Raw genomic sequence first — 26,894 nt, forward strand, 5'->3', positions numbered from 1 at the left:
CACATGGGGTTCAGCATTTGCCTTTTCATGTATCCTGAGACCTGAAAACTCCACTTCTTCTCAATGATACAGCTACTAGGTTAATCTTCACAAGAACCCATTCTTACCATGTCCTTCTTCCCTCTTCTGGCTCTTTTTTGCAAGGTTAATGCATGCATAATATGCAGTTAATAAGCCATGTTAATGATATCACGCAGCCATTAAACAAAAGGGGATAAAGGACAGAGAAGACGATGCCTTATTAAACTTCTTACAACTGGATGCAGAATATCTACAAAGTGCAAGCAATGGTGCTCCTAAGTCTTCTATGAGGCACAAGATAGAGATTTAAGAAAAAATACCCATACCCATTTCTCTTGAGTATGAGAATCCCAGGTACATATTAGCAATTCCCAGGAGATCACACCTGTAGCTCTGATTGCTACAGGTTCTACACATGACAGAATTGCTCCACCAGGGTCCACTACAGAGAAGAGCTCTGGCCTATGATTCTCAGGGATAGTTCTCAGTTCAACTGAAAAAGAGCAAGAGTTAAGGAAACCCAAACACACAACTTTAGGCTTCCTCAAGTCCTGCATATGCTATTCTAGCCATTCACTTGAAAGGTCTGAAAAGAGATTACACTGACTGCATCATGTTTTCCTGACCCATGACTGGGGTTTGCTTTAATGTATATTGGGTTTATGGATTTCACACAAATATCACCCATTTCTCTTCTTGTCCCCACAATCCCTGGGCAACTCCAAACCCTCCAAAGGTGACCAAAGACCCCAACCCGACATGATTTCTTTTTATAATACAGCAACTTACCTATCACCTTGACCCTCAGAACCTCACTGAACATTTCAGGGAGGGAATGGCAGTTATGTGTGGCACACTGGTAATCTACATCCTGGGTTGGTTTGTCTTCGAATACTGCAGGATCCTTGGAGAGCTTCGTCTGTATTCCTAAATCACGAGTGGCTTTCAAAAGGCGATAAGAAATAGGTGACGTTCCATTGATCGAATGGCAGCTGATTCTTATGGTCTGTCCTTTTATGATCTCAGACTTGGCATCATGAAAAATCCTGGGCTTGGAGAGCTTTTCTAGAACAACAGAGGGAAATTGTACAAATGGGATTGAAGCAATGAATCCAACCCAAGACGCTGCTTCTTCAAACTCTGGGTTTTTCTCTGTCACCATGGTAATTTCAAATGCCTGCCTGCTTACTGATTTTTAAGGGACTTCTAGAAGACAAGACTGTCATGCAGAGCGTGTGTGTGTGTGTGTGTGTGTGTGTGTGTGTGTGTGTGTTAATAAGGGAGAGGGAAAAAGAAAGGCCCTAGTCAAACTAAAGAATGATACAAATTCAAGGAAATCATTATAGCCTTATAAGTGCATGTTTATATTTTAAAACTTCTTACATGCACACATATACAGTATTTTTCTGTGTGTTAAGCAAAGATACAGAAAAGTATGGAAAGCACCCAAACAGAAAACATTTTGAAACAAACTCTTTTCAGTGCCTCAGCCATTCCTGATATGTAAATTAACTGCCTCAAGAGATAAGAATTCTTCTAGGTCAATTTTTGAAGTTAGCTTATTGATAAACCTTATGAGGTGAAATCACCGGTGACCTCCTCCCAAGAGCAGCAATGATTAAAAAAAAAAAAAAGTAAAATATAATGACCCACATTCATCTCTTGCATTCTTTCCTTTGAGTTGGATTTAGAGAATTGGAAACAGGCTGGTTCAATTGGGACTAAAATCTCAGCTGGATAAGCCACAGCCACCAATGAAACTGTAGCACGGTGATTGAGTAACAGCTTGATGGGGGTTTCGTATTCACATCATGGTCCAGGGGTCAGCAGCATCAGCATCACCAATGCACTAGTTGGATGGGTAGCATTTGGCCCCCTCCTAACCTACTGTGTTTTAACTGGATCTCAGATACACATTTAAGTGCCAAAAGCCCGGCTTTATTGTCCGCCCATTAGAAGTCCTGCCCCTTCTGATTAGCTAGGATAAGGATAAATTCTGGAACTTAGATCTTAGTATTTAGTGCTGACTCAGCAGTGTTTCCTCCCTGCCCTTTCAAGTGACCGCCTGCACCAGCAGCCAGAATCTTGTCAATTCTGAGGCCACACCATCAGCGTGAAGGCGCAATAAAGTCTTGAACTTGATCCTGGCGGACAAACGACAATTTCCTTATATTGCCTCTCACATGGACTCTGGGCAGGAACACCCTCCTGCTCTGTGTGGACTCTCGATTTCCCGCCTCTTTTCCTCCAATTCTTGCCCTCCCTAAGCCTGATCTGCCTTCAGACCCGAGAGCCCTGCAGCGGGAGATCCGCTCCCTTCCTCCCACTCTCGGGGCTGGCGAGGACCCACTCACCACACACGGTGATCTGGACTGTGTTGCTTTTCTTGACCACTTTGCCGATGCCTGCGGTGCAGGTGTACCTGCCACTGTCCCACTCAAAGGCGATCTTGGTGAAGTTCTGGTCCTGCGACACAATCACGCCTTCCCTCTGGATGGTGAAGTTGGCTAGAGGTGCTCCTGGGATGGAGCATGACAAGCTCAACATCTCACCTTGGTCTAGACGGATGGAGGAAGATTCCAGCTTCGGCTTGGAAAACAGTTCTGAAAAACAGCCAGGAGGAAGGAGACGGTGTGTCTGGGTTCCTGCCTGGAAGGGGCAGTGTGGCCCTGGCAGAACCAACTCCATCTTCCTGCAGAAGGTCTTTGCTTCTCATTTACCTGATGAGCACACCTTTAAAGGATTAGACTTATTCTGGGCCTGGGTCTCCAGGACAGGCTCTCCTCACCTGCTGATCCACTGATTTCACAGACATAGATAAGAGAAGGGTTGCAATTTGTAATGTGGCAATTATTGATGCATGGATTTACCGAATTCTTTGTTTATTCACACAGTTCACTCCACAAGAACTTATTGCAGGCAATCTCTGGGACAGGCACCTTGCTAGGCACTGGGGAGACAGCAGTGCACAAAGAACAATTATTGACTTGAAAGCATTTACATCTAGTGGGTAGTTCTGACAAGGTGTTGACAGCAGAGCCTGTAGAAGGGACACTGAACTTCACCTTGGGAAATCAGGGAACGGTCTCTGGGAGAAAGTTATCCAGGGAAAGTGTCCTAGGCAGCATGTGTGAGTCCATTAAGACTATAACAAACTGTCACAGACTGGTCTGTCTGTGTCCATGTGGTCCTCAAAGGCACAACCTGGTCTCGGGCAGCTTCTATTCCCAAAAACTTGCCCAGAATACAGAAGGCGCTTGATAAATGTTGACTCAATACTTTTCTCGAATGAGATAATATAAATCCCATCAGTGAAAAATGTCATGAGCCATCAAATTATCTGTCATTCTCAATAATTCACTAAATTTCCAGCATACTCTAGAATTCCAGACTGCTGCTGTAACCTATATGCCACTCACCCAGATGAGTAGCTGGTGGCCTCCGACTTATGACACTGGGGACTGTGGCTGTGCCTGGATACTCAGTGGAGGGCTTAATGAAAGACTGAAGGAACAGACACAAGCATGAATGGACACTTCTGCTGAGGGACCAAGAAGAGCCTATCCTCTCTGTTTCTGGAAACACTGTTAAATAACAATTGTATCGAATTCCTACTATGGCCAGGTGCTGTTCCAGGTGTTAAGGAGATAGCATTGGCTAGGGATGTAGCTCAGTGGAAGGATGCTTGACTAGTATGCATGAGGCCTTGGCTTCAATCCCCAGCACCACCAAAAAAAAAAAAAAAAAAAAATTAAAGATAAAAATATTAAATAAAATGGATAATTGGTTCTGCTTTCAGCAGCTTACATTCTAATGGCTGAATAAATCCAATAAACAAGAGAAACAGAATATATATGTCTATATTTTTAGTAATAAGTATTTTAGAGAAAAATGAAGCCAGGTGAGGGGGTAGGAATCAGAGGGAACTTTCAAGCACACAGGTTTGGAAATCAAACAGTCTGGGGGTGACTCTTATTCTGCCACCTGGTGACCCTTCTAATCCTTAGGTGAGTTACTAATCTCCCAGTCTCGGTTTTCATATCCATAAAGTGGTATCAAAATAACTATCATGTAGAATTGTTTCAAGCACTAAATAAAAACATGTATAAACCTATCACAGTGTTCCACAATGGGAAATTATTACTATTATTTTTTTCCTGACCTATTGTAGGAACTACTGGGGATGTAACATAGTGCTTGGCACAGAAGAAAGATAAATGCAGCATGATCATAGATACATAGTAAATATTCTTTGAGTGCTTATTCTGTACAATGCATTGTGCTAACACTTAAGAGCATAGTTGGGCTGGGGATGTGGCTCAAGCGGTAGTATTGGCATGCACAGGGCGCTGGGTTTGATCCTCGGCACCACATAAAAATAAAAAAGATGTTGTGTCCACCGAAAACTAAAAAATAAATATTAAAAAATTCTCTCTCTCTCTCTCTCTCTCTCTCTCTCTCTCTCTCTCTCTCTAAAAAAAAGAGCATACTTATTTAATCACTATAATAGTCCTATAAGGTGAGCGCTATCATCTCCATCTCTCAGAGTGAGGTAAAGTCAATAACTCACCCAAAGTCACAGAAGTAGTGAGTGGCAGGGTTGGGGTCTGTCGTGAGAACCTGAGTACTCAACCAACACAGCAGACTGCCAACTCTCTGTGTGTCGGCGTTTCCCCACCAGCACCAAAGGCCAGTTGAGCACATTCATTCAGAGGAGAAGGGGCAGGAAGAGTCTCCATTCTTACTGGCCATACTGGATGGCAGCACACTTGCTTCCTGAGCCCGCCATTTGCAAACACTCTCCTGCAGCAGCAGCCCTACCTGTTATGTTGACCACGATGCTGCTGACCTTGGAAATGCGGCTGGACTCCACTTTGCAGGTGTAGTTGCCATTGTGCTCCACCATGGCCATTTCTGAGTAGACCGCCTCGGGGTTCTTTCTGTTGGTGTTGGTGGCCACGATCACCTTGTCCTTCTGGATGATGATTTCCGGCATTTCATGGGCCAGGTGTGTCACTTGAATCATGCACTTAATGTAGAGCTGTTCTCCTTCTGTGATCATTCCAGGGGGGCTGATGTGGAATTTGGGGATAGAGAAGGACTCTACAAGAATAGTGGACAAGCCGGTCAGACTGGGGTTCAATCCAGCACTTTCTACTCTTCTGCTTTCTGCTGCTCCTGTTTTTCCCACTGCTTCTCAACTGATTTTTTAAATTATACATGGACACAATATCTTAATTTTGTTTATTTGTTTATTTTATGTAGTGCTGAGGATCGAACCCAGGGTCTCACAGGGTGCAAAGGCAAGTGCTCTACTGCTGAGCCACAATCCCAGCCCCCTCAACTGATTTTAAAAACTCAACCTTGGGGCTGGGGCTCAGCTGTAGAGCGCTCGCCTAGTACGTGCAAGGCCCAGGTTCGATTCTCAGTACCACATAAAAACAAGTAAATAAAATAAAGTTATTGTCCAGCTACAACTTAAAAAACAAACAAACAAACAAAAAATCAACCTTTCCTCTCAATTCCTTCGTCTGGGTTGCTGATGCCCCTTTCCCTCTCACTTGTGTGCACCGTTAGCTATGATGCTCTGACTTTCTTTTTTGTGGGGGGGCTATTGAGGATTGAACTCAGGGGCACTCAACCACTGAGCCACCTCCTCAGCCTTATTTTTGTATTTTATTCAGAGACAGGGTCTCACTGAGTTGCTTAGCACCTTGCTTTTGCTGAGGCTGGCTATTCTATTTGATTTGTTAAAACACTGGCTATGGTTTACCAAATTGACTTCATAACTCACACAGTGAAAAACACTGTATTAATAAAATCTCAGATACCAGGATGTGGTATCTTCAAGGAAGTAGGGCTGTCCTCAGCACTGGTTCCCAGGCGTACCCCAAAAACAAACTCACAGCATATACTACATTATATACTTCATTTATCTAACTCTGTAAGATAAAATGCTAACAGCAAATTTGGAGTGATATAACATTCATCAGTTTTTTTTTCACTATGGCCACTTAAATTTGTAATAAAACCATGATAAAAAAAAAATAGCCTCCTTTTCCAAGCAAAAACTTAAAAAGGGTAGGCGTCTTGTAGAACATTCAGCTTTATGGCTCTCTGGGGGAGGTTATTTGCAGAGTTTCTCTGACAATCAGCTAATTTTTTTTTCATTTATGATTTATTTATTTTGTGGTACTGGGCATTGAGCTATATCCCCAGTCTTTTCTGTTTTTTATTTAGACACAGGATCTCACTAAGTTGTCCAAGCTGGCCTTGGACTTGTGATCCTCCTGGCTCAGCCTCCTAAGGTGCTGGTATCATAGGTATGTGCCATCACACTTGGCCTAATTCCTTTAATTTATAAAGGGCTAAAATAAATCATTAATAAACAATAAAATGGGCAAAGTGTATGGAGAAGCCGTTTATGGGGGAAATATGCTAGACTCATGAACATAAAGAACATAACTCAACCTCACTAAAAAATACATATTGGCTGGAGATGTAGCCCAGTGGTAGAGGACATGTCTAGCATGCATAAGGTGCCAGCTTCTTCCCAATGCCCTTCCTGCTGTCTGACTCTCAAAGGCTCAAAGCAGTGGCAGGTACACTTTGCATCAGTGTAGGGAGACATGGCCAGTATTTTAAAAAATGTAAATAGAATAGAAAACATCAAAGTTCATCATATATCTTAAAGATAAATATTATCTATGAAACTTTTGTTTAGGAAATAGACACATATAATTTCATACATATGAACTGTGTCACGGTCAAAAAGCTTGAAAAATACTAAGTGATTGAGATCAGGTTCATTCCTGAGAACAGCAGCCCAGACAGAAGGACCAGCCCCTTCCCAGTTCTGGGCTCTCTCTCTCTCTCTACACCCAACCACAAACTGCAAAGAATAAGGAGAGCAGGACTCTGACCCCTCACGGTGACCAGTTCACTCCTGACAGACTGTGAGACCTCAAAGTCCATCCCAGATAAGATCTTAGCTTGACAGCGGAATACTAAAATCAGGTCCTGCTCCTCAACCGGGAATTCCAATGTCACAAAATTCTGATTCTGAGAATTCTTCTCTTTTTTTTGCTTGACAATTGTTGTATGTAGATCCAGTTTTTCAATGATGAAACGTATTGGGGCCTTTTCTTCTGGGACAGAACAATTGACTGTCACAAGCCCACCTTCTATGGCCTCCTTCTTATCCAGTGTCACTCTGGGATCGGGCACTCCTTTAGAGAAAGAGAAAGTCCAGTTAGCACCAGTTTAACCTCATGTCACAAGCCTCCCTCAGGAGATCATAAGAGATATCAGGACTGGGACCCTGGGTCGAGGGTGGTCAATTTTGTATGTCACAGTGGCCGACCCATCTGAGGGTTCTCCCCCTGCCCCAGATACCCAGTGCTACCTCCCAGGTAGTTAGCATGTATATATCTGGCACAGTGCCAGGTACCTTGAAAAACAAACATGCCCTGGATGTGGTTGCTGTTTTCAATGGCTCATAGTCCCCTTGGGAAGGTGGTACAATCCAATTCCCAACTGATACAGTATAAAGAGAAAAAAAGACAGCCAGTGTATATTAGTATTACTCTGGTTGTTGTTATAATTTATTGAACACCAACCACAGGTGAGAGTTGCCTTGAATTTACTTGATAAATATTTACTGAGTACATACAATGAGCCGGATTCTTTGGGATATAAAAATTGGCCAAATACTCTCACAATTTCACAGTGAAGCAGAGATATGTTTGAGAAAGTCACGTGTTGCTCAGCCCAGGGCTGTATTCCGATAAATGCACTGTTAAGTGATTTCATCACATAGATGCAGCGCATATCTACCCAAACTCAGATGGCTGTGGCAAAACTAGGTGGCATTACCTCTGGGACCACCGTCACCTGTGATGATGAAAAATAAAAGAAAGCAGAGCCAGGCCTCATGTCAATGATGGACTCATCATTGACGGAAACATTTATACAGGACGTGACTGTGTTGCAATAGAACATGGGCTGGAAATCATGCTCAGCACTCCACCTCTGTCAGACTTTATTTTTCCACAGTACCAGGGTGGAACCCAGCAAGCACTCTACTCCTGAGCTATGTCCCCAGGCCTTAATATTTTATTTTGAGACAGGGTCTTTCTAAATAGCTCAGTCTGGCCTTTACTTGTGATCCTCCTGCCTCAGTCTCCCGAGTACTTAGGATCACAGGTGTGCACCACTGTGCCCAGGTACATGATCCTTCTAATGTTCTCAGTAACTCCGTGAGCTGGGCATCATCTTCATTTTAATAATGAGGACTTTGACCTTTAGAGTGGTTAAAGGACCTGCCCAGACGGAAACCCAGGCAGAAAGACTGTAGAATCCAGTGTCTTAACACAAACCTGTGGCCTTTTTATGTGTGTGTGTGTGTGTGTGTGTGGTGCTGGGGATTGAACCCAGGGCCTTGTGCATGGGAGGCAAGCACTCTACCAACTGAGCTATACCCCCAGCCCAAACCTATGGTCTTTCTATCAACAAATCCCCTTAACTATGGAGAGATCATAAGAGATATCAGGACTGGGCCCCTGGGAGGGGGATGGTCAATTTTGTATGGAAAAGTCATGTTTTTTGAGACGAGATGAAGGAAAGGAATTTCTGGGAGAGGGATTCTCAAAATAAGAAAATAAATAAGGATGGGGGGTGCGACTCAATGTTAGAATGGTCGCAAAAAAAGAAAATAAAAGAAAGCAGAGCCAGGCCTCATGCCTACATTTTCAGGTTAAGAAAATGCCGGCAGATGAGAGAAAAGGTGGCGGACGGACAGGTCAGCCAGTGGTACTATCCATTCACAATTGCTCTTCAGGCCGCTGCATGGGTGACACTCATTTACTGCCTACCTTCAAACTCTCGGACTCACCTTTCACGGAGACCTGGTACTCCTGCGTGGTTTTCTCCTTTTTGTTCAGGACCACAGTGCATTTGTACGTCCCCGAGTCGTAGACCCGGGCTGTGGGGATGAAGAAGCTCTCCGTGTTCTCCACAGAGGAGACGTTATGAAGCAACACGTCGTCCTTGTAGAACAGCATCAGGTGCTGGGGCTTGACCTTCAAGGTGCTGCTGATGTCCACAACGCACTTCAGGGTCAGATTCTGCCCGTTTTTCACGGTCCAGTCAGGCAGGCTCTCCATTTGGATGGTGTTGATGGTGAAAGCTAAATGCAAATACAGGCGGGGTGTGGGGGGCAGAGAAGCCTGTTAGCTCAGAACCACCATGTCCTGGGGACCTTCACCCCGTCAGATGTGGCATCATTACATCCCATGCGGTATAGTGTCCTGGGATCCCAAATGCCTATGGGACCAAGCAATAATGACTTTGGGTAGTGGGCCAAATAGGATGCTGTTGATACTAAGTTGCTCCTATTCCTACCAAGAGAAGGTGGCAGAGAGTGACAGAGAGCAAAGATGCATGCAGCTTGTAAACTGCCACTTGGTGGTCCCAGGAGGAACAGATGTCCAAGCCCTGGCTCGACATTTACTGTGTGACCTTGGGCAGCTAACCTCTCTGAGCTCAGTTCCTTATCTCTAAAATAATAATACCCCATGAGGTTGTTATAACAGATTTACCGGAGAGCACCCAGCTCAGTGCCTGGCACATACATGTGCTTAATAAATGGCAGCTGCCGGGCATTATGGCGCACACCCATAATCCAGTGTCTTAGGAGGCTGAGGCAGGAGGATTCCAAGTTCAAAGCCAGCCTTAGCAAAAGTGAGGTGCTAGGCAACTCAGTGAGACCCTGTCTCTAAATAAAATACAAAATAGAGCTGGGGATGTGGCTCAGTGGCCGAGAGCTCCCGAGTTCATTCCCCTGTACCCAAAATAATAAAATTAAATAAATAAATAATTGGCTGCTACCTCTAATCTGAAGCCACAATCACACTCAGGAACTCTCCTCCCCCACCCAGGCCTAATCCAATTAATGCAGTCCCAGGCGTCATTTCTTATTTATTTATTTGTTTGCTTTTTTTTTGGGGGGGGGCAGGTACTAGGGATTGAATCTAGGAAAACTTAACCACTAAACTACATACATCCCAAGCACTTTTTATTATTATTATTATTTTTATCTTGAGAGGGGACTTTGTTAAATTTCCAGGCTGGCCTTGAACTTGCAATCCTTCTGCTTCAGTCTCCTGAGTCTATCCCTGGGATGACAGGGATATACCACTAGAAAATGCCTGGCCATTTTCTTTCTTTTTAAAACATTTTAAAATTTAAGAACTTCATGAACAAGTGCTTGCAATTTGTTGACTCTGGAAAGAGTCAAGTGGTGAACTTTTATTACAAGTTAAAAATGAAGTTCTTAACAATTTAGAAACATTTAAAGTGTATTGAAGCTGGGGGTACAGTTCATATGTGTTTAGCATCTGCAAAAACCAGCACCAACAAACAAAAAAGAAAAAAAAAAGTATATGGAGAAAAACCAGGTGTTTTTAAAAAAAAAAAGTTTGTTATTTCCCAAAACAGATGTCTTTAGGTTAAAGTAATAAGACCCCCATGCTTCAGCCAGCTGGTGTTTCCTATGCAGTGGCTTAAAGGTGTCACCAGATCTTGAAGATTGAAAACCACTTGTGAAGCAACCACTTATACCCCCATGTCAGCCACTCAGAAGCAAAGAGCACAGGTCAGGCACCCAGAGCACAAGCTGCACTCAACCATCTAACCACTACCTGCCAGAAACCAGGCTCTGCAGATCCACTTGCCAAATGTGTCATTTCTGGCTGAGGTTCTCCGGTGCTGAACTGCTCTCTATCCAGCCACCAGAGACTATTGATGAATTCAGCTAACTAGAGGTCACATCAGAAGACTAATTTACAGTGAGGGGCTGATGGGAAGATGGATTGCTTAAAAACCACATACTCTGGCTATGGTTCATAATAAGCCTCCGGTCTGCTCATTTTCCAGGCTAGAAGGTTCTGGTCTATGCTCATTGGTCAGGATGTTTGTCCACGCTTCAGAGCAGACGAGGGCAGGTCTGTTTTTTGAGGATCCTCTTGGTCCTTCTGCAACCCATCTGGGGTTCTGGATAGATTCCTCTCTATATCTCAAAGTACCTCGCTCAGCTATCTCTTCCCTGTGGTTTTCTGTTCCAAAAACACGGATCTGGGTTTAATGAGGACTGTAAAATATTGACTCTTCAAATTCATATGTTGAAGCCCTAATTACCATTACTACAGAATGTGACCATATGGATATCAGACCTATAAAGAAAAGATTATATTAAAATGAGAGTGCTGAGGTGGGGCCCTAATACAATCAAATCTATGTCCTTGTAGGAGGATATCTGGACACAGAGAGATCTGAGGCATATGCACATGCATTACACACACACACACACACACACACACACACACACACGACCATGTGAAGACAGAGGGAGAAGGTGGCCATCCCCAGGTCAAGGAGAGGCCTCAGAAGACCAAACCTGTCAATATGTTGATCTTGGACTTCTAGCCTCCAGAACTGAGAGAAAATAAATTTCGATTGTTTAAGCCACCTAGTCTTTAATTTTTTTTTTTAAGATAGACCCTTGCTGTTTGCCTAATCTGATCTCAAACTCCTGGGCTCAAGTAAGCCTCCCATGTCAGCCTCCCAAAAGCTGGGACTACAGGTGCACATAGCACCCAGCTGACTGTGATGTTTTTTATGGCAGCCTGAGCAGACTAATACAGATGCTGTTAAGAAATTGCCTTAGGGAGCTGGGTGCAGTGTCTGCCATCCCAGCAACTCAGGGGGCTGAGGCAGAAGGATGGCTGAGGGCAGACTCAGCAAATTAGATCCTGTCTCAAAATAAAAAATAAAAAGGTCTGGGGTCATAGCTCAGTGGTAAAGCACCTCTGATCCCTAGTACTAAAATAATAATGATGATGATAATAATAATAATAATAATAATAGCAAGAGAAGAAGAGATTGCATTATGGAGGCCTGGGGCATGGCTCAGGCGTAGAGCACTTGCCTAGCATATTTGAGGACCTGGGTTCAATTTCCAGCATTACATACACGCAAAAGTTTAATGGAACCTGAGAGTCTGGAATGTCCCCGGAATGTCACCTGCACTACCGCAGGGGTTCTATCAACTCCAGGCAAAGCTGTGCTGCTGCTGAGCAAGAGGCTCCTTTCCAGCTTGTGGATTCTGGGAATTCCCTAATGGATTGTGTTCTCCTTTTTTGCTTTGGCTGCTAAAAGGTTCAAAGGCAAAATTACCTCTGCTTCTGGCAATCTTTGTGATGCATTTTGGTGTGGCCACCTGCACTTTCCTCTCATTCTGATTTCCCCCTCGATCCCATCTTGCTGAACCTAAGTTACATGGTGGTTCCAAATCACTTTTGGCTAGCTGGCCAGAAATACCACCAAACCCCGCTTTCCCTCTCTTTTAACAAAGTAAAATCTTCTTTAAGCAATTTGAAATTTAATTTGTCTATAACATGTTTCAGATTTTTCAATGAGTACAAGAGTCTATAACTAACCCTTTTTTTCCCCTGAAAATAGATTTAACCAAAAACGGCATTAGAGTGGTCCACGAGATGAAATGAGGTAAACATTTAAATTCAAGTTATTTCCTACAGCAAATCTTCAGAAATCCCTTTCTCTGCAACTTCTTTGCTGGGCAAGCTCTCAACACTGAAGTTTTCTTTAGAGCATATTTATTTTCCCCCAACTAATACAGTCCCCACCCAAGTAGATCTCCTTCCCTTACCTCTCAGCACCTCCTCCTTCATTTTAAGCCAAGTTGTTTAATTTAGTGATTTTCCCGGGGGGAAAAATAGCAGAAGTCAAGTGCATCAAGCCAGACTACCTGGACCAAATCCTTCTTCTGCTATTAACAAGTTGTTTGACCTTTGGCAAGTTACTAAACTTCTCTGAGCCTCAGTTTGCTTATTCACACAATGGGTATAAGAAGTGTTAAGTAAGAATCTGAGTTTAAGTACTAGAAGCACATTTCCTGGCACTTGTGAAGTGTTTGAGAAATGTTAGCTGGGTTCTATCAGTCACAGAAATAAAAACTTCCAGGGATGGTGGCACATGCCTGAAATCCCAGAGACCTGGGAGGCTGAGACAAGAGGATCACAAGTTCAAAGCCAGCCTCAGCAATTTAGCAAGCCCCTAAGCAACTTAATGGGGCCTTATCTCAAAATTAAAAATACAAAGGGCTGGGGATGTGGCTTAGTGGTTAAGCACCTCTGGGTTCAATCCCTGGTACCAAAAAAATAAAAAATAAAAACCATCTTAGGAGCTTTACAGCTATTCTCCTGTCCATGTTTCTAGAGAATCGTTCCACATAAAAACCACTTTTATGTTTTTATTTTTAATTTGGGGGATAATTGATAGTGGCTCTCCATAATCCCAGCTTTGCTCAGCCCACTGTGGGGTGACTTCACCTGGGTCATGGCTACGTAACTGTTCCTGTTCTGAATGAGCTGCCCACCCCTGGCCGGTCAGGCCCCAGGCTAGGATACGGCACTGGGCATGCCTGAGTTCTGGCCCCGAGCCCACAGCCCTTTGCTGGGTGGTCTTTGGAGTTATTTGACCTCTCTGGGCCACTGCTTGTCCTGTAAAAATGAGAATGTGATGCCTGCCTTCCCGGCTACTTTCTTCTCTGTCTTTGTGGTGCTGGGGATGGAACCCAGGGCCTCACCTGTGCTAGGCAAGTGCTTTTCCATGAGCTGCCTCCTGGCCCTCTGGCGTTTTTCATCTTGACCATCTGAGCCAAGATGGCTGAGGGCACTGGAGGGGCTGTGCTTTCAATTCCTGGCCCTGGTTGATATTCCCTTCCTTCCTTCTGAGCATCATTCATAGCAAATATTTCAGCACTGTCCTCTACCAGGAGGAGGGTGGCAACTCTTCTGCTCTGGACCCTCCAGGCTCAGCACACCCCACCCCCACCCCCACCCCACCCCGTCTTCCTGCTGGCCAGACCTAATTCATTTCCTGTGAACACAAACCCTACCACTTAACAGGCAGAAGCTCAGAGCAGCGGCTTTCTTAGTGGGGTCAGTATCCACAAGCACTGGATACTCTCGCCAGCTTGCTTTTCTAAGTAACTCTCTGAAGCCTGTCTGTTTAAATAAATGAACTCCACGTTCATTCTCCTGGTGGGAGAACCAGAGTGCTGCCGCCAGTCAGAACAGACAAGGGAGACGGGGCAGGGGGTGGGCAGCGTGGAAAAGAAAAAGCTCTTTTTCTTTTTTTTTTTTTTTTTTGGTACCAGACATTGAACCCAGAGATGCTTAACCACTGAGCCTCATTCCCAGCCCTTTTTTATATTTTATTTAGAGACAGGGTCTCGCTGAGTTGCTTAGGGACTCACTAAGTTGCTAAGGCTGGCTTTGAACTCACGATCCTCCTGCCTCAGCCTCCTGAGCCACTGGGATTACAGGCATGTACCACCACGCCCAGCAGAAAAAGTATTTTTTAAATTCATCAAGATGAGTCCCGGCTCCACCAGGGAGGCTGAGACAGGAGGATTGTAAGTGGGAGGCCAGGTTGTGCAAATTACTGAGACTCTGTCTCAAAATGAAAAAGCTGGAAATGTAGCTCAGTGGCAGAGCTACAGGGGTTCAACCCCCAGGGATGAAAAAAATAAATAAACATTAAAAATTTTAAATTTAACACAAACATCATTTGCTGATGACCCTCACCTCTGCTTGTGGCCCCTTGGTGGTCACCCATCACATTCTAGGAGAACTGGTCTATGTGAGCAACATAATGCTCCAGAAATGCTGGGACGTCACTTCTGAGGTCAGGCTACAAAGACAATGCAGCTTCTGTCACAATTTCTCTCTCCTGGTCCAGCCTCTCTGGGCCAGGCCAGCTGCCGTGCCGCGAGCAGCCCCATGGAGGGCCACAGGGGGAGGGGCCGAGGCCTGTGTCAGGAGCCACACAGCGGAGCGAGGCAGATGTCCTGGCTGGTCTGACCTTCACCTGATAACCACAACCCTGACCCACTGCCATCTCCTGAGAACCCTGGGCCAGAACCGCCCAGCTAGGCTACCCTGGACTGGAGATCCCCTGAGACTGCTGAGGTCACATGTGTGTGTCACCTTCGGTCACTAAGTTTTGGGAGTAATTGGTTTAGCAGCAATAGATAACCAAGAAGCCACCGGTCAATCTTGAACAATCTCAAATTCTTATTTCAATAATACAGGAAACACTATCTTCTTTGTAAATAAACTCTCCAAGCACAGCCAAACCGACATAGTGTGTGTGTTAGGGGGTCCATGACCCATCCCCAATGGTATGAGAATGAAGAGGGGGTCCTCTTCTCAGTGAACCCCAAAAGGTTCAGAACTGCTGTGGTGCAGGATGGGGTCACAGAGCAGTCTAAAGAGGTCAGATCTTTTCAACCTGGAGAGAGGGAGGTTGATGGAAAAGAATCCAAGTTTGCAGAGTTATCAAAAGCACAGATAAGGCACCCAGGAACCACAGTGCCAAGTCCCCAAACACCAAAACAATGGTGCCTACTTCCCTTGACCTCAAGGCCACCAGTCAGCGGATGCTGATGCTCCCTGGAAAGACAGAGCAGCGTGACTCAGGAGCCACCTGGCCCTCAACCTGGAAATGACTCAGAAAGAAGCGGGGCAGGAGAAAGAGGGCCCCCCCCCCACTGTTGTCAGGAAAATTACAGAGTGCCACAAAGCCTCGCCTCCCCCACGATCTTCTGGGCTCAGCAGAGAGCAAGCCGGCCCATCTTCCCACCTCAATCTTAAGCATCTCCAAGTGCAGTTCAAGTTCCCATCCATGAGACACGGATCAAGCACCTGTGCCAGGAATTAGGCTTCCAGGGTGAATAAGAAATCAGTTGTGCCACCCAGGGCTGGCAGACGGGTGGAGACCCCACTAGCTCAGCACTGTCGGTGACACTGAGAGGCCAAGGACAGTCTAAAGAAGTGCCCCTGGAGTGGGCCTGGCAGGCCATGGGCAGGCCGTGGGAGCTCCAGGAGAACAGTGTGTGTGCACAGGGGCACCGGGGCGTGAGAATCAGTGCATTCTGGGCACTGCAGTTCCAGGAAGCAGTGTGTGGGGCTGGAGGGGCCAGGGCAGCGGTGCCAGATTAAAAATCCTGTTCTTCCACGTGGACAAGCTGGGCTCTGACCTGGGGGTCTTCAGCAGGGGCGTGCCAGCTGAGAGCAGAGCTTTGGAAAGAGCACTGTGAGCCAAGACCAGAGGCTGGCGCAGCGCCCGACGGTTCAGGTGAATGCGGACGAGGCCAGAGCTGGGGCCGACATGGGACTCTCAAGGGGACTCAAAGGATTTGTTTTGCAGGCTGGCTGATGACCGGGTTCTAGAACGAAATAATGCTGACGGTTGCCAACACCGTGAAAGTAATCGATGTTACTAATAATACATTTTATATTATTCCTATTTTACCACAATTTTTAAAAGATTTGATTGGATATGGAAGTTGAAAAAGTAGAAGATAAGGTTCCCAAGAGGATATGGGTGACACCAATTAAAATAGAGAACATCGAAAAATGGTAAGGAAGGAAGACCAAGTCCCCCAGGTACAGCTGGGTCTGAGGGCCCTGGAGGAGCGGGAGAGGAGGACGAGACGACAGTTGCTGGCCCCAGGTTAAGTCTGAGGCTCAGGGAACAGGTCAGGGCTAGAAGAAGATCAGGGGGGCTTATGGAAGAAGGGAGGATTGGGCTTCCCAAAAGGACAAGATGTGGAGCCTGCAGAGGCCAGGGGGCGGGCTCAGACTCAGGGAAAGATCAAAATCTCACCTGGGGAGAAGGAGCAGAGTTGGTTAGAGGGAGGAGGAAAACCAGGGCAGAGGATCTAGAAGGTCAGAAAAGGAGGCTTTGGGACATGGTCGACCAGCAGAGAGTCCCAGTTCGGGAAAGGCTGGAGGTGTGCATTGCATTTGGCATCTGGTGGTCCTCGAAGACCCTTAGCAAGGAGATTGCAGGCGGGGAGGAGTGGGCCCCAGGCCACATGGCTGAGCGTGTGGAGGGCCGGGGAGGTGAGGAGGCAGAGACAGTGCTTCCAAACCAGCCTCAAAGTGACACTGAGAGGGCAGGGGGACCCACGATGAATGGAGGGGCAGAGCTGTTTGTGTTTGAGTTTTCTTTTTCCTTAAAACAAGACAAGAGTTCCCAGCTGGGTTTGTAGACTGTGAGAAGAGGGAGAATCAAGGACAAAGACACAAGGACCACGAATCAAGGACAGAGCAGGGGTGGGAGGAGGCCAAGAATGGGTGTGGACGGACCTCCAAGCAGGGAAGAGCCTGGGGCCCAGGTGAATGGCTGGCTCTGGTGACCAGAGGGTTGGATGTGTCCCCTGAAGCCAGGAGGGAAGGTGGAGGATGGGTGGGGAGGCAGATAAGCCTGCAGCCAGGGCCAGGCGGGAAGTCCAGGGAGTTCCCTCCAGACGGTTTTGCTAAGTGAAGACGAGCAGGTCACCTCCTGAGGCAAAGGGAGGTGGGCTGTGGTTGGGGAGGGGCAGGAGGGGCACAGGAGGGCTGAGATGGGGGGAGGGAAGGACCAGGGCTGCAGAGTGGGACCCACAGAACACGCTGGCACATCCTGTGGGTCTCAGGTGGCCCAAGAAGTGGAGGCTGGTCATAGCCACAATGCTCTAACCCACGTGGTGACCTGCTAGGGCTCTGTGGCCACTGGGCCTTGTTCCCTCCAGTGCAAAACAAACCAGGCACCCGAGGAAGGGTGGGAGAGCCTCGGCTCCAGAGTCTTCCCTGAAGGCATAAACATTCCCTAGGACCTCAGGGAGGAGGGGGTTGACCTCCATGGAGGTGGGGGAGGTGGGGAAGGGGACCAGAGAGTGGTGGTGCTGGAAACAGGATGTATGGATGGAGAGAGGCAGGAGCCCAAGCCCTGGGGCGTCTGCATGCCCTTGGGGTGTGGTCTGGACAAGAGCAGGCCTCTGTGGCTAGAGTGGACAGAAGACAGCAGGTGAGACAGGAGGCCCGGCTACGAGGCAGGCTTGCGCCTCTTGGTCAGCATCATCATATATCCATCTCTGTGTGCAAAAGGGGTCATCTCTACTGCCCCATCCCAACCTCATGCCACTCAATGTCATAGGCTGTCACCATCCCCATTTCACAGAGTGGGGGGAAAAGCTCCAAGAGGCAAAATAAAACTGATCCTAGAGACATGGGTCAGGCCTGTGGCTCTGGACAGATAGCTGGGTTTAGAGAGTGAGGGGTCCCAGAACTGTCCGTCCACTGGCTCTTGCCTGGACAAGTCGGTCATTTCTGAAGCTCAATGACACCATCACCCAAGGGGGATGATTTGAAGATGAGGGTTATCTTGCCTTCGTGGGCTACCACGGGGGCCGATGCCCAAGGAAGAACATGGACATCGAGTGGCCACACCAGCGCCCTCATCCTGGGACCCCCACCCCTTCTTCATCTCCAAGCAGCTGTGTGACTTGCCAGGCCCCAGCCACCCCTGTTCTTTGCAGCTGAAGTGATTTCTGACTAGTGGATTCTGTTTTGTGGACCGTCTCTCCATTCAGGGTCCCCACACCCAGCTCATCCCCCTCCTTCAAGGCCAAGCAGAACAAAACCCATCCATCCAAGAGGAAAGTTCAAAATCAGCCGTAAAGTGGATAACAAACCAGACAGAGCAAAGACGGGCGGCATACGCTTCCCTGGGTAGAAGCACAAAATGTGGCAGATAAAATCATAGCCTCAGCGGGCGGATGGAAAACAAGACCCGGTGTCTTTTTTTTGAATCACTTAGGAGAAAGAGAATTATAATACCAATCTAAACTATGTTCTGTCTTCATGCGCCTGACAGATCAATTGTATACCATTTGTGAGTGAAAACAATTGAGAAAAAAAAAAAAAGATTGAAAACTAAAAATAATCAGGGATGGGGGCAGGATAGGGAAATAAGCAATTTATGGTGGAATGACCTCCAGCAAATTATGGATTTGCTCACTACTCCATCACCTCCCAGTCCCGACAAAAAGCAGCCCCCGGCAGAGTCTAGAAACACAGTAAAAGGCTGCTTCTAAACCACCCTGATTAGATCTAGACGTAGAGCAAGTGCTTTGTTCTAAGCACTTCTAAAAAGGACCAAATGGAATCAGCTTTAGTTCCCCAGTGGTGTGTTTGTCTCAACTGTTATCCAAGCCAAGCAAGGGGAGGCGAGTGTGAGAACAAAGCTAAATCGAATGAATCTGTGACTTACAGTTCTCTGTACCATCAAGACTCCAACCTGGAAGAGACAGAAGAAATCTGTTGGTTTCAGGAGCTTCAATTCTCATGGAGTTTAAGCAAAGTGGGGAGAGAGAGAAACTCACAGAGCAGGAGCATCAGCAGGACTCCCAGCCACATCTTGCCCCCTCGGGTCCACCCCAGCTGCATCCTGAGAGCCGGGAAGGTGAATGCACAGTTAGTGCTGCCTCTGGGCCATGCCTCTGGGGCAGAAAACACTTCCCCCTTTGCCACCGATGAAAAGCCGGTCCTGTGAAGAGCAGAAACCACTCTGGTAACTTCTCTGGCAGCTGCAGAGAGACTGGCTGTTCTCCTGGTCAGGTAATGGCGGCCATTGCTGGAAACCCAGAACAATGAGGCCTGGGCCGGCCTGATATCTCCTCAGGAAATGACTGGCCTTCCTGAGGGACCACGGAGTGCAGCCGCTTTGTTTAGGGGGAGAAAAAAAAGGCACCAGTGATATTTGCCTCCAGGTTCTTGACCCTCCCCGTCTCCCCAGGGTTTGGGGTCCCCCCTTCTGGTGGCAGGGTAAGGGATTCTTCCCTCGATCCAGCTCTACCCTTGTCTCGTTGGACACCCAGCAAGGTCTCTGCTTTTCCTGTGACTCCCCCAAAGGGGCTCTTTTCACACAGCATTAATCAGGTCTCTTGTCTTTCCCGGGCTAACTTTAAAAAAAAAAAAAAAAGTCAGTGTTTGTCAGAGAGAGCAGGGATCAGGGCAGCTGGGCTTGGAATTTAGGGAACTAGGAAGGTCTCTCCAGCCCTCACAGTGGGCTTTGGTGTGGAGGACACGGGCATCCCATGAGGTGCCCACAACTCCTAGAGGCCCCTCCAGCCGGCATCCCCAAACACACATACTGTACTGGGCCACAGGGAATTTCCCAAGATTTTAACCAGTTTCTTCCATTTCACCTGTTTCTGGCCTCCAGAAAAAAATCAGAATCTTTAAAAAAAAAAAAAATTTTTTTTTTCACTACTGGGATTAAAGCCAGGGGTCCTCTATCACTGAGTGACACTCCCAGCCCTTTTTATTTTACTTTGAGACAGGGTCTCACTAAGTTGCCTAGGCTGGCTTCAATCTGTGCTCCTCCTGCCTTGGCCTCCCTAGTCACTGGGATTATGCCATGCCCAGACTAAAGGTCAGTGGATGGTCCTTCCTAATCCATCCCTTGCTTACCTCTCTGGCCTGAACCCTCCCGTCTCCTTCCTTGCTCTACGTTCTGGTTGATAAAATGCACAATTCCCACAATGCATTGTGGGTCTCTGTTTTTGCCAGTGTCCTCGCCCTGCCTAGGGGCCCTCCCCCTCCCTGGTGGCTAACTGCCACACATCCTCCCTAACTCATTTCGGGCACCAAACCCCTCAGAAATAGCCTGACTGGCCCGGACCATGCTGCCTCTCCGCGGTGCCCTCTCACCTCCCACGTCTTCCCTGTGTCCGACCCTGTCTGCAGCTGTCGGTGATAGCCTTCCTCCCCAAAATGGACCGCTGGCTCCTCAATGGCAGGGACGATGCCTGGTACCCAGTGGATGATCCAGGAAGTTAGTCAGATGGACGACTGTCTAGGTGAAGTTACTGTGTAGTCAGAACTGGATTCTCTCTCCTTGAGGGTGCCATGATCTTTCTGGAACATTGCCCTCTAGGACTTCCACGTGGTCAAGGAAGACATATCTTAACTGGGGACGACAGGAGCCGGACTTCTCTGCCTCAGAGCAGGAACCAGACAGTGAAGGCTTCCAGCTAGAAAACGATTCCCCTCTCTGATGGTTCAATGACGGTTTTGCTTTTTGTGGTCAGTGTTTTGGTGCTTGGGATTGAACCAGGGCCTCAAATGTGCTAGGCAAGTGGTCTACCACTGAGCTGCATTCCCAGTCTCTCTTTAAATTTTTATTTTGAGATAGGGCCTGAGAAACTAATGTGACTCCATTTTAAAAAATAAATAAATAACAGCAGCTTCTACCTCAAGGCCTGTCCTAAGGAAGGGGCGTGACCCTTGTCCTTGGAAAAACCCACAGAGCGCTCCTAAGCACATTCCCACCCTGCTGAGTTGTTTGTCTGTAAATAACAAGAGAGGTCTGCTGCGCCAGGTGTCCCTGACTCAGCGAGGCTAGGTGAGGACCCATAGCAACCCCCCTAGCAACCACCAATCAGCATGAGACATGGAAAATACCTGGAATGCCAGATGACCCCCAAGTAGTTTATGGTGGTTGATAACATGTTGGGAAACCATGTAGTTTAGCACGTACACCCCTCGTGGCCTAAACCAATCAGTTCAAATGAATCCCCCCTCTTGTACTAACCAATCACCCCTACCCAACTTGTTCCCGCCAGTGAATGTGCTAATCAATGTTAAGAGTTGTTGTTTGATTTTCCTGCGGTATGGAATGATTTGCTGTGTGATGCTGTGATGCATAGAGTATCCGCTCAAAACCTATAAAACTTCACTGAACAAAGGACCAGGACTCACTCCCTGGGACCGCTGCGTTGGGAATGGTTGTGAGTCCAGGCTCAAGCTTGCAATAAAGACTTGTGTGATTGCATCGAATTTGGCTCCTGGAGGTCTACTAGGGTCCCATGAATCTAGCTAGCGTAACAGGCCTTGCTAAGTTGCTGGATTGAATTTGTGATCATCTGCCTCAGCCTCCCAAGTAACTGGGATTATAGGTGTGCACCACTGTGCTGTCTTCAATGGAAGTTTTTTTTTTTTAATTTCTTCTTTTTAGATATACATGGAAGTAGAGTGTATTATTATTATTATTATTATTAGGTTCTGGGGATTGAACCCAGGGCCTTGTGCATGCGAGGCAAGCAGCTGAACTATATCCTTAGCCCATTAGAGTGCATTTTGACATATCATATATACATGGAGTATAACTTCCCATTCTTGTGGTTATACATGATGTGGAATTACACTGGTTGTGTATTCACATATGAACATAAGAAAGTCATGTCCAATTCATTCTACTATCTTTCTTATTCCCACTCCCCTCCCTTCCCTTCATTCCCCTTTGTCTAATCCACTGAACTTCTATTCTTCTCGCCACCCTCCACCCCCATGTGTGTTAACATCCCCATTTCAGAGAGAGCATTCGGCCCTTGGTTTTTGGGGATCAGCTTATTTCACTTAGCATAATAGTCTCCAGATTCCACATTTTCTTAATCTATTCATCTGTTGAAGGACGCTTAAGTTGGTTCCATAGCTTAGCTATTATGAATTGAGCCACTGTAACATAGATGTGGCTGTAGTATGTGGCTACAGTATCATCACTACAGTATGCTGATTGTAAGTCCTTTGGGTATAAACCAAGGAGTGGGATAACTGGATCAAATGGTGGTTCCATTTCCGGTTTTTTTTTTTCTTTTTGCTTTTATAAATTAATTTACTCATTTTAAGATTCTTGAGCATGTAGTCTAAGCCAGGCAATCTGGTACATACAAGAATTCAGTGGTTAAATATATTACAAAGTTAGTGCTATCAGGACACATACTGTAATGGTAGAGACTGATAATATGTTAAAAATCAATACAGTCAAATAAAGAAAGAATATTAATTTCAGTCCATTAAAAGCTATCCCAAAGAATATATAATGTTAAAAACCGAAGAAAATACTGAAAGGTTTCCTGAGACCGAAATGATTTTCAAAGTAATCTCCATATTGCTTTCCAGAGTGGTTGCACCAATTTGCAGTCCCACCAGCAATGTATGAATGTGCCTTTTTCCTTACACCCTCACCCATTTATCATTACTTGTATTCTTGATAATTGCCATTCTGACTGGAGTGAGATAATATCTCGGTATAGTTTCAATTTGCATTCCTCTAATTGCTAGAGAAGTTGAACATTTTTTCATATATTTGTTGACAATTTGTATTTCTTCTTCTGTGAAGTGCCTGTTCAGTTCCTTTGCCCATTTATTGATTAGGTTGTTTGTAGGGGTGGGGGGGCAAGTTTTTTGAGTTCTTTGTGTATCCTGGAGATTAATCCTCTGAGTTGCAAGTGACAAAGATTTTCTCCCATTCTATAGGCTCTCTCTTCACACTCTTGCTTCCTTTGCCATGAAGAAGCTTTTTAGTTTGATACCACCCCATTTACTGATTCTTGATTTTACTTCTTGAGCTTTAGGAGTTTGGTTGAGGACCTGATGGAAAGGTGGGCCTACATTTTCTTCTAATAGGTGCAGGGTCTCTGGTCTAATGTCTAGGTACTTGGTCCACTTTTAGTATAGTTTTGTGCCAGGTGAGAGATAGGGGTTTAATTTTATTCTGCTACATGTGGACTTCTAGTTTTCCCAGCACCATTTGTGAAGAGGTTATCTTTCCTCCAGTGTATGTTTATGGTGCCTTTTTCTAGGATGGATACCTGTGTTTATGTGGGTTTGTCTCTGTGTCTTCTGTTCTGTTCCATTGGTCTTAATGTCTGTTTTGGCCAAGACCATGCTGTTTGGTTACTCTGTAGTATAGCTCTGTAGTATAGTTTAAGTTCTTGTATTGTGATGCCTCTTGCTTTGCTTTTCTTGCTAAGGATTGCTTGGCTATTCTGGGCCTCTTATTGTTCCAAATGAATTTCATGACAGCTTTTTCTATTTATATGAAGAACATCATTGAAATTTAATAGGAATTGCATTAAATCTGAATAGCACTTTTGGTATTATGGCCATTTTGACAATATTAATTCTGCCTATTCAAGAGTATGGGAGATCTTTTCATCTTCTGTGGTCTTCTTTAATTTCTTTCTTTAGTGTGCTATAGTTTTCATTGTAGAGGTCTTTCACTTCTTTTGTTAGATTGATTGATTCCCAAGTTGTTGTTGTTGTGGTGGTTGTTGTTTTGAGGCTACTGTGAATGGGATAGTTTTCCTAATTTCTTTTTCAGTGACTCATCACTGTTGTATAGGAATGCAATTGATTTATGGATATTAATTTTTTTGGGGGGGGCGGTACCAAGGATTGAACTCAGGGGCACTCAACCACTAAGCCACATCTCAGCCCTTTTTTGTATTTTATTTAGAGAGAGGGTCTCACTGAGTTGCTTAGTGCCTTAGGCTGACTTTAAACTCACAATCCTCCTGCCTCAGGCTCCCAAGCTGCTGGGATCACAAGCCTGCACCATCATGCCTGGCTGTATGTTAATTTTATATCCTGCTATTTGCTGAATTCATTTATGAGTTCTAGAAATTTTCTGGTAAAGTTTTCTTTTCTTTTTTTCTTTTTTTTTTTTTTGTCTTCTAAATATAAAATCATGTCTTTGGAAAATAGGGATAGTTTGAGCTTTTCTTTTCCTATTCATATCCCTTTCATTTATTTCTTTTGCCTAATTGCTCTGGCTGGAGTTTCAAGGACTATGTTGAATAGAAGTAGTAAAAGAGGGCACTTTGTCTTGTTCCAGTTTTTAGAGGAAATGCTTTTAGTTTTTCTCAATTTAGAATGATGTAGGACTCAGGTTTAATGTATATAACTTGTACAATGGTGAATTATGTTCCTACTATCCCTTTTTTTTAGTATTTTGAATATGAATGGATGCTGTATTTTGTCAAATGCTTTTTCTGCATCTATTGAGATAATCATGTAGTTCTTATCTTTAAGTCTATTGATGCGGTGGATTATGTTTATTGATTTCCATATGTTGAACCTTGCATCCCTGGGATGAACCCCACTTGGTCATGGTATACTATCTTTTAAATATATTTATGTATGCAATTTGCCATTATCTTATTAAGAATTTTTGCATCTATGTTCATCAGGGATATTGGTCTGAAGTTTTCTTTCCTTGATGTGTCTTTGTCTGGCTTTGATATCAGATTGATACTACCTTTGTAGAATGAGTTTGGAAGGGTTCTCTCCTTTTCTATTTCATGGAATAATTTGAGGAGGATTGGTGTTAGTTATTCTTTGAAGATATGGTAAAACTCAGCTGAGAATCCATCTGGTCCTGGGTTTTTCTTGGTTGGTAGGCTTTTGATGGTGTCTTCAATTTTATTGCTTGAAATTGATCTGTTTAAATTTTCTATGTCCTCCTGACTCAATTTGGGTAGGTCATATGTCTCTAGAAATTTGTCAACGTCTTCAATACTTTCTGACTTATTGGAGTAAAATTTTTAAAATAGTTTCTGATTATCATCTGTATTTCAATAGTGTCTGTGGTGATATTTCTTTTATCATCACAAATTTTCATAATTTGAATTTTTTCCCTCTTTCTCTTAGTTGGCTTGGCTAAGAGTTTATCAATTTCATTTTTTTCCTAAGGACCAAAATTTTGTTTTATTGATTTTTTGAATTTGTTTTTGTTTGTTTCAATTTCAATGATTTTAATTCCTATCTTCTACTGCTTTTGGTGTTGATTTGTTTTTCTTTATCTAGGGCTTTCAGATGTAATGTTAGGTTATTTATTCATTGACTTCCTCTTCTTTTAATAAATGAGCTCAATGTAACGAACTTTCCTCTTAGAACCACCTTCATAGTGTCCCAGAGATTTTGATATGTTTTGTTGCTATTCTCCTTTATCTATGATTATTTATTTCATCCCTGATTTATTCTGCTATCCATTGATCATTCAGTAGCATCTTTTTTAGGCTCTAGATGTTAGAGTACCTTTCTATTTTTTATTTTTCTTTGATTTCTAATTTTAGTCCATTATGACCTGATAGAATGCAAGGTATTATCTCTATTTTTTTGTATTTGCTAAGTGTTGCTTTGTAGCCTAAGATATAGTCTATTTTATAAAAGGATCCATATGCTGCTGAGAAGAGAGTATATTCAGTCACTGATGGATGAAAAGTTCTATATATGTCTGTTAAGCCTAAACTATTAAATGTATTTTTTAGTTTTATAGCTTCTTTAGTTTTGTTTGGAGGATCTAGCCAGTGATGAGAGAGGCATGTTAAAGTCACTCAGTGTTATTGTGTTGATATCTATTTGAGTCTTGAAATTGAGAAGGGTTTGAATGATGTACATAGATGCTCCATTGTTTGGGGCATAAATATTTATGATTGTTATGTCTTGTTGATGTACACTTCCCTTAAGCAGTATGACCAAGTCCTTCTTTGTCCCTTTTGATTAACGTTGGCCTGAAGCCCCCTTTATCTGATATGAGCATAGAAACCCCTGCTGGTTTAACATGATCCATGCGAGTGATACATTTTTCCCTTTTACCTTTAGTCTGTGGATGTCTCTGCCTATGAGGTGAGTCTCTTGGAAACCTCATATTGTTGGGTTTTGTTTTTCAATCCAATCTGCCAGTCTGTGTCTTTTGATTGATAAGTTTAGGCCATTTTTAATGCTATTATTGAGAAATTATTTTTATTCCCTGTCATTTCTATTTATTTATGGTTTTTCATTTGTATTAGTTTCTTCTTTGATTGACTTTTCTAGTGTAGTTCCTCCCTTTGCCTGTTTTCAATTTTATTTGCCATTTCTTCTTCATGAAATATTTTATTGAGTATGTTTTGTATTGCAGTCTTTCTAGTTCTGAATTCTTTTAACTTTTTTTTTTTAATCATGGAAGGTTCTTATTTTATCATCAGTTCTGAAGCTTAATTTTGCTGAATAGCATATTCTTGGTTGGCATCCATTTCCTTTCAGAGCTTGGCATATATTATTCCAAGACCTCCTAACTTTGAGGGTCTGGGTTGAGAAATCGGCTGAGATCCAGGTTGTTTTCCCTCTAAATAT

General features: G+C 44.6%; 1 protein-coding gene and 1 non-coding gene across 8 annotated transcripts in view; both read right to left on the bottom strand.

Moving 5' to 3' along the window:
* Pecam1 (platelet and endothelial cell adhesion molecule 1) overlaps positions 1-26,894 on the bottom strand; it is a 73,543-nt gene that overhangs the window by 26,994 nt on the left and 19,655 nt on the right. For all 7 annotated transcript variants that reach the window (XM_027946287.2, XM_027946285.2, XM_027946284.3 and 4 more), the window contains 7 exons: positions 19,316-19,479; positions 19,204-19,230; positions 8,915-9,208; positions 6,945-7,250; positions 4,843-5,124; positions 2,376-2,624; positions 811-1,086 (listed from right to left, as the gene is read on the bottom strand). In XM_027946287.2, coding sequence (XP_027802088.1) covers positions 811-1,086; positions 2,376-2,624; positions 4,843-5,124; positions 6,945-7,250; positions 8,915-9,208; positions 19,204-19,230; positions 19,316-19,479 — 1,598 coding nt within the window. The remainder of the gene's footprint in view (positions 1-810; positions 1,087-2,375; positions 2,625-4,842; positions 5,125-6,944; positions 7,251-8,914; positions 9,209-19,203; positions 19,231-19,315; positions 19,480-26,894) is intronic.
* On the bottom strand, positions 8,432-8,505 carry Trnag-ccc (transfer RNA glycine (anticodon CCC)). The gene has a single exon. It is a non-coding gene; the product is annotated as a tRNA-Gly (tRNA).

The sequence above is a fragment of the Marmota flaviventris genome, chromosome 17 (assembly GCF_047511675.1).
Source record: "Marmota flaviventris isolate mMarFla1 chromosome 17, mMarFla1.hap1, whole genome shotgun sequence".
NCBI lineage: Eukaryota > Metazoa > Chordata > Mammalia > Rodentia > Sciuridae > Marmota > Marmota flaviventris.